The sequence below is a fragment of the Mizuhopecten yessoensis genome, unplaced genomic scaffold (genome assembly GCF_002113885.1).
Source record: "Mizuhopecten yessoensis strain PY_sf001 unplaced genomic scaffold, ASM211388v2 scaffold716353, whole genome shotgun sequence".
NCBI lineage: Eukaryota > Metazoa > Mollusca > Bivalvia > Pectinida > Pectinidae > Mizuhopecten > Mizuhopecten yessoensis.
This window is the reverse complement of record NW_018480074.1, coordinates 80,110-92,266: the sequence shown is the minus strand read 5'-3', so window position 1 is coordinate 92,266 and position 12,157 is coordinate 80,110. Positions and strand designations below refer to the sequence as shown.

Sequence of the window (12,157 nt, the reverse complement as noted above, 5' to 3'; positions counted from 1 at the left end):
GTTGATACAATGTTGATACAATGTTGATACAATAAAATGACCGATGTTGTAGAATTAATGTAGGCACTTTAAAATTGTTATGAACATGTTATATAATGTTCTCCCGTTGAATGTCAAATATTTTACTCCCTTGGAAGGGTATACCGATTTTTTTTTCGTTCGTAAAGAATATCGACATTCTGCCATACTGGTGATATATCAAAAATATGTATAATTTATTGACGTCTTGTAAAGCAAATGAAATATCTTATATATCCCATAAGATATTATTTGTTTATTAGTGAATATTTCTTATCTGATATTATGCAATACTTTATCTACACTGTTCCCTATTAACAATTTAGTTGGCTTGCTATGGTAGCAGAGTACAGTAGAAATGGCTTGATCCTAAAAATTAAGGGCATGTCTCAGATAAACATGGATAGCGGATTTATCCTTCACAACACACCTACATATATATATATATATTTATCAACTACATTTTGAATACATTTTTTTTTAAAGAATGATTTTTTTTCAAAAGGTGATTTCCCCAGATTTGTGATTTGTGAAAACCATGGTAACCACATCAAAAAACGCCAAAAATTGCAAAAAAAACCGTGATTTTTAACCCAAAATTTGACCCACGCAAGTAGTACTTTTTTCTTGAAACTGAATATCACCTACACGGTAACAGAAATACTCACGTTTTTCATCGTTTTTCGTTCAACTGGATTTTTCACAATATTTACACATGTGCCGAGTACAAAAATAGACTACATGAAAAGCTAGCTTTTGTTGTGTAGACACAGATTTGTAAATGGCTATAAATGTAGTCTCAAACCAAATTCGTTTTTTTTTTAAATCTGAAGCCTACATAGTCCACTTCATCATGTATATACCAATTTTAGTGCTGATTTTGTTTTTAAGTTTTCATAAATGTAATTGTACAGGGGTTATTCATTGTACAAAAATATCACACATGGCCACCGTACGCTACTGTACACTGCTACCTATAATTACAGATATCGAAAATATGATACATATGATTGATATATACGAACTTGGCATCAAATAAGCAAAAGATAGAAGGAATACGCATTTTAACCTTTGTGTCTTTCTTGGGCGCAGCAAGCAAGGAGGGTGTCACTGTTTACTTTAGCTTCCTGATCGAGGAGGAATTTAAACACAGACCAGTTTCCACAAGCAGATGCGACATCAACCGCCCTGATGCCGTCGGTTGACTCCATGTTTATGTCAACATCTGTCCCACACTACATAAACACAATATGAAATATATATTAAAAACAGCTGATGTAACCACGGTGTATTACATTTAACAGAATTCCAATAAAAAAATTATTGATGACTTTGATTCGTGGTGAATAATCATCAGGAAAGAATCGTTGTGAATTATTATTAAAATGGTAATGAAAACTATATGGATATGATGAAAATAAACAAACCTTGATGAGGTCTTTCACATGCTCGACGTTTTCCAGCGCACATACCATGTGGAGAAGAGAGAGACCCTCAGGTAGGTCCACTGGTACGTATTGTTGTTTATTATTGACCATCCTAATGTCGTATCCACACCGACCATTCATTGAAAGACAACAACACATATGGATAAAAGGGCCGATATCATCCAGTCTTTTTGGTTGTTTAAAGAGTTTGTGATCGATATGCTCGAGAACGCTCATCGTTTTTGGGATCAATCGGACCAACTTGTGAACGTCAGGCCTTCCTTTACGCTGTATTGCCATTAATTGGGTGACGTAAACTATCTTCTGGATAAAGGGGTCTTTAATTTTTTCTACGTTGGATCTCGTCATTTCGTCCATATCGTCCAGTGAAATGACGGTGTCTGCATCAAATTCTTTGAAGCCATTTTGTAGTAAGAGCTGTAGGATATTCTTAGGTGCTTCCTCGGAACATGCTAGCATCAGCATATAATCGATGTATTGCGGTTCATGCATGTGCTTCGTTTTCCGATTAAACATCCTTTTCTTGAAAGAATGTTGAAATTGACATGGCTTAGAGCCCATAGCACACTTCCAAAGTGTTGATGCATATTTTTGTAAAATGCGTTCCGCTACCTTATAGAACTTTCCCTCCATAGCTGTGAGTAAACATTCGCAACATCCATGTGTGAATGTGTTGTCTTTTCTACGGGAGGAATGAGTGTTGTGAAAAATTTTGCCCAGATTAATCCCCTCGTCGATCAGCTGGCAAGCATTGTCTTCTATCTTAGACTTAGATAATATTCTCGTTTTTCGATCATACACTAACGAAAGAAGTTTTCCAAGCGAAGTTGATTCTGGAAACGATTGCTTTGGTATATCAAACAGCAGGTATCGCCTGCGCCTCGGGTGATCTGTCAGAAATCCCTCGGTATTCTGTTCCAACATTTCAGGATACAGTTTACTTATGACCTTTATCAAATCCACCGTGATGTGTGGGCTTCGACATGTAATGTCTAGCAAAACGCGTTCGTCAATTTCTTCCTCTTCCTTGTCATCGTCATCTTCGTCGTCTTCTTCATTTTTATCCTTCTTCTGTGAATACGTTTTCTTTTTGATGATCTCCAGCATTGCGTGATGTCCTTTGTAAGCTGCCAGCAATAATGGAATAGCTTTGTGCTTTCCAGAAGATTTATCTAAAACTAACTTGAATAAATCTTCATCATTGTTTCTTACGACGACTTCTAATGGTGTATAACCCTTTAAGTAGCATTGTCTATGGCAGAATTTCCCTTTCCGAATTGTACATCCGTCGTGAGTGACTTTCCCTGTCTCCAGCCTCTTGTCGACGAAATGCCCTTTAGCAATCAGAGAGCTCAGTAATGCCTTCCGTGTATTGTCGCTCTTTGTCTTTTTCTTTTGCATAAGGACTCTATACACAAGACCCGGGTTAGGCTGTGATGGTTGCAGATCTGACAGAGTTTGCACAAGTTTCACAAATCCTTGATCGATGGCAAGTTCTATTAAACTCCTACCGAAGTTATCTCTTTCGTTCATATATGCCGGGTCAAACTTCAACAGTTTCTTTACCAACATAACATTTCCTGTTTTTGCCGCGTTAAACACGGGCGAGAGGACTTCTTGCTGAAAGACAAAATGATGCTTAAAAGCCCTCTGAACAGTCTTTCGTATCGCACCCTCTCCTTCATGCTGTCGGATCCCCGCCAACGTGCATCTGTGAGGCCTGGCGAAGAAATTAAAACGTTAGACATTGTTGTTACCTATAATTCCTTATAATTCTGTCACAAATGTATATAATGTGAGCTACTTAGTAATTCTCTCTACTTTAAAATAACTTTAAATACTCGGTACATATTTCATCTATTTATTTGTTTTAAAATAAACGTTTAAAGAACTGTCAATGCAGTAGAAGAGTGATTACATACCCTCGATATGTGGACAGCTTGCCAACGAAATCTCTGCATCTTGTGCACTCGTTCATCTCCTTCTTCGGTGACTTCCCATGTTTCAAATTTTCAATAGATTCGTCATCTGTCCGTGAATTCCAAGACGCCACATTCAGTCCATTATTGAAGGGTCCTTTCATCTGCTCTCCTGTTTTTGAATCCGTATAATACATTTCTCCGACTTTTTCAAAGAATGTGCTTGCTCGGAAGCGAGACGCAGTGATGTGTCGAGACCAAGCAGAGTGTTTTACTGAATCCGTCCAGAGTGTTCTTTTGAAACATTTCCCTGTGTCTGTCTTTTCGACAGACGAGTATTTCGCGAGGACAAGATCAACCATTTTGTCCGGTATTCCAACAAGATAATGAAGTATACTCTGCCCGCAGCTGTCCGTAGCTCGTATATTGATAATTTTGCTATGATTAGAAAGCAAGTACTGTACGACTTCAAATTTACGGGAATAGGCAGCCTCAAGCAGAGGGGTTCTTCCACTTGCATTTTGATTTTCTGCTTCAATTTTTTTACCTAAGCTCATCAGCAGTGTGACAGACTGTAAGTGTCCTTTTGCACATGCATAGTGAAGTGGACTACCTCCTCTCCAGTCGACTGCATTAGGATTAGCTTTTCCCTTCAAAAGAATATTGATTGCCTTACAGCTATCCCGCTCTGCTGCTTCATGCAATGGAGATCTCCCCGTGAAATCTCTGTCATTGAAACTTACTCCCAACGACTTGAGCAGTATCAAGGCATCTGGTAGGTTGTGTCGGGCACAGTCGAAAACATATGTTTCCAATACACCTTCTTCCTTCTGCAACAGTGGAATGACGTTCTTCAGGATGTTTTCCCAGTCTTTTAGTTCTTTATCTCTGGTCTTTCTCTCTTTGCTGACTTTGCTGAGTATTGTGTCTAAGTGTTGCGTAATTATACACACGGAACTTTCGTCTAAGACGAGAGATGGCTTCTTCGCACGTATTTCTGCACAGATTGCGTAACACTTCTGTTTCACTGCTAATGTAACACCCTTGCAGATATCAGAATCTTTCATATCTGGATAGAACAACAAACTTGCAATTTCCTTATTTCCTTTGGCACATGCTCTGTGGAACGGCAAATAGTCTTTTATGTCTCTTTTTGACAAATCAAACGTATTTAAGATCAAATGTTCCACAATCTCCTTGTCACCCATGTCAGCTGCAATGTGAAGTAGATCCTCTCCAAGTTTATCATCAGCACAAGGTGCAACTCTCTCAGTTAATTTCTTAGACAGCTTTTTATCCCCTTTCTTCATGACGAATCTCGCGAGGTGGTATTTAAGGACGTCGTCGACACAGTCTATCTGAAGTTTTGAAATGATGAAGTCAAAATCCTTGCTCGACTGCTGGAGGACTAAATCTATACAGGTATTTCCGTGTATATCCGGACGTACCAGATCGGAGTTTAACTGGAGGAGATATACACTTGTTTTCATCTTTCGCCTGTAAAGAGCACAGTGGAGGGGTGTTTTCTGGTTCACATCCTGCTGATATATAAGGTCTCTACCAATGGCGGCTACCAAAATTTCGCATATCTCCAGGTGCCCGTTCTCTGCAGCGTAGTGGAGAGGTACTGCGCCTCTCTGATCTCTTATGTTCTGCACGTAAGCGAACTCTGGTAGTTGGTGAATTGCAGTCTCCAGCTCCTTCTTTTGGTTGCATGCAGCATAACCATGGATAGTTGTAGCCCGACTTTCTGTAATGGCAATAAAATGGACAGTCACTATCATTTCCCTCAATATTTCCGTATATTTTCCGTCAATAGATTTATTTATTAATAGGTCAACATAAATAGAGGTGTCTTTTTAAGCAAACAATTGTTTTTGATCGTTTATAAAGCAAAATCATCACTTAAGATTACTGTTTGCTTAATTCACTTCTGATGATAACGTTTATGATTATTTGGCAAACATAGGTCAACTCTTGTTATGTATAGATTATCATACAGTATTTACTTTTTTTTCACAAAAGAAGAATTTAAAGATAAAGCCTTAAATAATTATCTGTTTACAGTAGGTAATCCTTTAACTCTTTAATGTGCTATCAAATTTGACTGATATGAATATTTATATGCATGTGAGTATTAACAATATTGTTAAAAGCCAACAAAAAGGAAAGGATTTTCCTAGAAATTGTTAAATACTTATTTAACCCCATTTTAGATATTTACAAATTCTAACAAGTCGAACACAAAATAAGCCATGGAAGGGAGTAATGGTTAAAAAATAGTCTTATAAGTATTATTTAATTGTGTTTTACCGACGAGTTTTTCCTTCCAAGACATTATGTCACTTGGAATGAAGCTGAAACCCTCCAGCATTCCGGCACTGAGTTCCTCTTGCAGTTTGTCTGGTGGCCAGTGGCTGACCTTACTCCGCTCAAACAGGAAGACCACACACGCACACATCACTAAATGACGTGTCCCATCATCGTCATATGACAGCTGAAACAACCAAATGAGTATAAATTCATCTAATTATGCATAAGTGAAACATACATTTTATTTGGAATAATTCATTTGGAAATTGCAGTTTTACTTAATTTTTCTATATTTTCGTACCTCCTTGTATTGCACACCCGGATATAAAAAGCTGTCAGAAGGCAATTTTTTCCTGCTGCCTCCCCTTATGGCACTGTCACTCAGGGAAATATTCGGCAGCTTTGGCAGGATATCGAATATCGTCAGCTGTCTCTCCCTGGCCTTGATGATCTCCTTGGTCTTACACAGGAAAATGAAACCTCCGTCGAAGTGCGCTTTGAAGTGCGTGTTGACGGGTCGTCTGAGTTCGGAGAGCTTGGTATTTAGATTCACGGACATGTAGTGGTGGGCTACACACGGCTGAGTCCGACTGACCAGCTGGAATCTGACCAGCAGACCCTTCCGGTCCCCGGGAGTGGTGGGGCGGGAGGAGTACATGTACACACTCTCTTCGTCATCGTCTCGCTCTACCCCCCTCGTCCTCTCAATCACCCTGGAACACATAATAAGCATATCACCACTCTGCAGCAACTTTTACATCATTGTGTAACCATACAACAACAATAAACCTTCACTGAAGAATACAAATGTTCTTAAACAATCACTGGGGGATACAGCCACTGGTTAACTCAGCAGCTGTAACATATATATATTCACTTTGGAATATTAATATCTTACATCAGAAAATAGACTGGCCGTATGTCATAACATGGATTGGTCTAAAGTCATATCATGTTCTCGCTTTATGTCATAACGTGGACAGGTCTATGTTATATCATGGACTCGCCTTATATCATAACATAGACAGGCCCTATGTCATACCATGTATTAAATTCATTTCATGGACTTAAATTATCATGTACTGGTTTTGTCACAACATAAACTTGCTTTATATCATGGCATATACTGGCCTTAGATCGTGTAAACTGATGTGACACTGATATCATTGATACGCTTTAATACAAGATGACTATCTAAAGCTTGTGTATTTATTTCGTTTTCCATTGAAATATCGGGCATTAAAATCATACAGCTCATTGTTGTGTAATTAAATGGTTCACAAAACGACATACAGACTGTTACCACTAAATTGCAATAAGAGACTTTTATTATATGTTACATGTACCAACCAATCCCGAATGATTGAGTCTCTATCGATAAAACGCGCATACGTAATGTAATCATGAGCTTAAACAAACATATGTTAGAACATGTCAGTGGATTTCTACCCTATGTTCGTCATTATATTGCAGTTCCACAGGTATCCGTTCAGGACATTTATCGATTGTGTAATATGCCTGTATATGTTCACCCCCTGATATTCATAGCAAGTATGTACCCAGACGAGAATGTAAACACCTTTTTTCTGCTATAAATCTCAATTATGATGAAATATTTGTATACCTCCTTCAATTACATTCCAATGTTGTCATACTCATTCGTTTAATACAACTGTTACGCCATCCTACATATAGCGTTGTCTGGAGTTACAACGTAAAAGTATAGTTTAGTCTAGTAGCTTAAATAGCATTGGTTATATATCAACCAACAAGAAAAAGTCATAATGAAACGATATCATTTCACAAAGATTACCACGATACTTCATTTCCTTTTTTCGGGTCACCTCTTCTAATTTTGCCAGTATGATTAACAAAGATTTCATTGCTTACTGGCACAGATTTTCAACGCCTTGTAAACTTTACGACATTTTTTAGTATTTGTATAGGGATTTCAATTATCATGCGAAGAAATGAAAGTCTTTGAATATCAGGACCTGACCAAATTTAATAACCTAAATTTGAAAACTAAAATATTAAGGGGAAAGGCACGGTGCTGGTGTCTTCCACAACAAACATATTACCAAAAGGTACAGTGCACTTACTTCGAATATGATTTTTCTGTCTAAATTAAGAAATATTCATTTAAGCTGATCAATAGACAAAAAGGAAACACTATTAAACATGTTTTGCTGCATACATTAATGTCATAACAAGGTCGTGTCATGTTAATTTCATGTCAATAGAAATATATAAGTGAGGTTAAGGACGTAAATGTCTCTTGGTGCACGTTTGAGTTTCATGTTTGATCAACATTAATACGTATACAAACTTTCTTTCCATGGAATAACAATTCCGACGTAAAGAAAGTTTTTCCCCCAAGCATCAACTAAGTAAACAAATTCGTAGCATTTTTAATTTCTATGGGGCACCAATATACATGCACATTTTACCTTTTTAAAAAGAAACCTTTTCGTGAGTGAATATATTACATATAAAGGATTTCGAAAAATGTAAACAAAAATGACGTCAACAGATCGACTTTACTCCGTTTTGTTACTAACACAGTTGTTAGTACATAAATGAACTTTATCAAAACAGTCAAAATTATACACTTTAACATTAAGATTAATAACAGCATGTATAGACCAGGAAACACTATGTATCTATAGCAACTGGACTCTACACATGATACACCTTTGAAGTACCTTTCTAGTATACAAGTCCACATACATTTTGGCAACCTACTTTAGAATAATGTTTTATGGTTATAAACACCTGCAAGTGAAACGTCAACTTGTTACACGACTAGTTTACGCCAAAATAAGAATTGCAAATACAGACCAAGGTATGCACATATCAGAAAAAAAACACTTCACCTTGACGTAACATAGTAACAAAGCGCTTTTTTACAGTAATAAACATAATGTATTACAGGTGTTTAGAACAAGCTTACTAGGTTGACTATGTAAACACAATAAACAAACCTAGTTATTTAAACGCAGACAAACGATTGCTGCCGATTAAACTCTTTTTGACTGAGTGCTACTGTTAAATACCTTTTATGTACATACTACTAAGGCTGCATTGTGGCCCAAAGTATTTTGTAAGGTCTGACCTAGAAAGAAGACTACCAACTGAATTTTTTTTTTTTTTAAATGTCGTAAAAAAGAGAGAAAAAAAGAGAGAGAAAAAAGAGAGAAACAAATTCTATGCTTTATTTTATTTTTAATGTGTTCAAACGAAGGATATGAATGAAACAACTCGATATTATCTTTATTACGGGATATCAATTCCATGTTAATAAGACGGGGATTTAAGATTTATTTGAATGGTTGAAATTTGCTGTGCGAATGAAATACGGCTGCCGTTCAAAGGAAATTTAAAAAAAGAGTTAAATATCCCACTTATTTTCATCCCTTTCTTTATTTTGTTTAGGCATACCATGTTATTATCTACTAAATTGGTAGCTGGTTATCTCTTGTTACTATTTGGTGGTTATCTTATTGCATTATTGCATAAGAGTATGTCCTGCATACAGTAGTTATGAGAATATATTAAGATTAAGATAAATGTTCCAAATAATGCAAGATTTATCCATTCTACTTCCTAGACCTACCATCACCAAAGTTTGTTTTAATACTGATTAAGTATTTATAAAATAGATGCAATCTGGAATATATGTACGGTGTACCATTTCAGATGACCAAACGAAACAGTTTCACTACCATCGAATTGTAAATGAGGGTTAGTGAACAACATGTAAGTATCTATTTAGTATAGTATTGCACTCTTAATAAATAATGAAAATGTTCTAAAAGGAATTACGATAAACATAAACGGACTGTATCATGTTATACATACGAATAGAAACTATTAACAATAGTATCTTACACAACTACCGACATAATACATCTTATCACCAGTCAATACTATTAATTTACTCTGTTTCAAAGAACAACAAAAACATTCTTAAACAAATGGAGACGTAGTTCATGCCAACGCTTGATCTACATCAAATCTACATTGAATCAGCACGGCAATTTAAAACAATGTTTTTTGTTTACGGATTCCATAATATAATACAGCTAACGTAGACTGCTACTGTTATCCAAATGCCTATTAAACGCAGTAAATGTTATCCAATGTCTTATGTCAGAATGCTTATGAATAACATTCTCCCTTTGTTACATGGCGATTGTTATTCAATTACCTATGAAACACCATATATCAGATTGCTAATGACTAACTTTACCCCTATGTAGCACAGCTAATGCTATTCTCTTATTCACATTTGAAATGTGCATATCCGGATTAACGAAGTGTGACTTTCTAAAGAGATCAACGTCAAGTGGATGGTTCAGTAATGGGACGAATCACTCGAATAGACATGTTAGAAGTTTGTCAGGCGCATTGATCATACACGTTATATGAAATCACTTAATATATGTATAAGCGATTGATTTTACACATATTTTGATTTACATAAGTTAGCTTTCAGTCGTTTATTATTCGTGTGGGACGACCGTTACGCATGGATCGATGTTTATATAATAGCATTTGTCCTTGTGTGTTTACAGTAAGTATAGTGTAGCGAGTAGAGAGGCACGAAACAGACCCGTGTACATTGCACTAGGCGACGAGGGCTTTCAACTCAAGGCCATGTTCATGGTTTAAAATTCGACATACGTTATATTCAAATTCAACAGAATGTTTTTTTTCAATTACCAATTTGTTCATGCATGTATTTAATTAAGCCTTAACGCAAATACGAATGCATCGACTTCTATACGGAGTTAATATTAAACGTCAATTCAAACAAACAAGCCTGGCCTTAAAAGGTAGATACTGAAATATTTAAAATTTAAGAACTGGAAAATCTTATGTGGCTGCATTGTATCTGAAATTTTAAATTTTAATCTGAATATTCATATCTAGGATGGGATTCCTTTATGAAAATATATATTATATTATACATATATATATATATATATATATATCATTTGTTCTACACAGTTATGTATATATCTCCTGTTTAACACCTTTTTGTAGAATGTAATAATACTCCCTACTGTTGTGTCATACATACACATGAGGAGTAGACCGCGTTGTTTAGTTGTATACATTATGAACATTGACTAACACAGTACACCAAGTGTACTTAGAGCGTAATCTACTCCGATCCTTCAGTCTGCCGACCTTCCTTGAATAACAATAGTGTTTGGAGATATAATTCAGGTCAAAGCTATATGAAATGCTTGTCATCTGGCTCTAGTTTTTTCGAAGTAATAGTCCGCTGAACAAATGTTAATCAATCGCCTAATTGTCATTTCTAACGTAAATTTGGTATATGTTGATAAGCTAGATTAGTGATATCTTGTCCTAGAAGTTGTTAACTACTGAAAAACGGAAAACCTACAGGGGAAACGCATGTAAACTTAAAGGATTCATTGTGATCCACGTTTTCCAATATATATATGATATTGGATACTAAAATATTCGTTTAATTTACTTGTCAAAGTCACGTACAAAGGTAGTGGGGGATAATGTAAACACATTTATTTAACGAAGACGCTTGCAAAATCGATACAGATCGATGCGAAATGGGTTGCTATACAACCAAAAAAGCAGAGATAAACTTTTGTTAAAAGACACTGTTTTGGTTCCATAAAGAGCCGACCCTAGCCGGCGTTAGCTATTGATTGTTAAAGATAGTTTAAGAAGAGCTGTAGTGTCTGACGTAGATACACTCTGGGTCAACACTTGATGTGCGCCCTATCTACAGATAATCTGAATCTACGTCAAATGTACTGTGAAACTACTATCTAACTTCAGTGAACAGTTGATAGGTAGCTTCCTTCACAGCAGTAACTTTTATGTAAGGTGCTACTTACTACAAATCCAAATAAACAATTTATGAAGTAAGTAGCATGGACCCAGTTATATACAATGTATACGATACGGTATTGGGGTTGTTTAAAGCAACAATGATAAATACAATGTGATTCAAATCAAATAATGATTACAAATATATATAATTATCTTGGCTCTCACTGTAGCCTTATTATATGCATCGCGGAGTTCTGATGTATTTGTTAATCACATATATTTCTATGTTACTGTTATATGCATGGTTGGGTCCTATATTGATTTTAACTTTTTTACAGATGTTAGCAAATATCATTTGATAATTGTGTAATACTTTGTTAGATTATAGTTCACCATTAACATGCATGGTTAGTACGTAATCATTAATTCAAATATTTCACGAGTTGCTTTGATTTATGATTATGACAGTGCATTTGATATGTTCACGATATGTTACCTGAAATGATAAATGAATAAACAATTTAACAAACCCCATATTGAGAGGGAAATGTCAGTTCCAACTTCAGCGTTTCTTCGTCTTCACAACAAGCTCCGCCATGTTGTCGGCCGAATACACACCGGGTCTCTGTAGTG

At 36.0% G+C, this 12,157-nt stretch overlaps 1 protein-coding gene across 1 annotated transcript in view; it reads right to left on the bottom strand.

Moving 5' to 3' along the window:
- The window catches only part of LOC110443579, an 81,810-nt gene extending 69,674 nt beyond the window's left edge, over positions 1-12,136 (bottom strand). The window contains exons 1-6 of the mRNA XM_021487870.1: positions 12,055-12,136; positions 6,000-6,411; positions 5,699-5,882; positions 3,389-5,135; positions 1,446-3,186; positions 1,088-1,253 (exon numbers count right to left, since the gene is read on the bottom strand). Coding sequence (XP_021343545.1) covers positions 1,088-1,253; positions 1,446-3,186; positions 3,389-5,135; positions 5,699-5,882; positions 6,000-6,411; positions 12,055-12,059 — 4,255 coding nt within the window. The 5' untranslated portion in view covers positions 12,060-12,136. The remainder of the gene's footprint in view (positions 1-1,087; positions 1,254-1,445; positions 3,187-3,388; positions 5,136-5,698; positions 5,883-5,999; positions 6,412-12,054) is intronic.
- Positions 12,137-12,157: the final 21 nt, after the last annotated feature.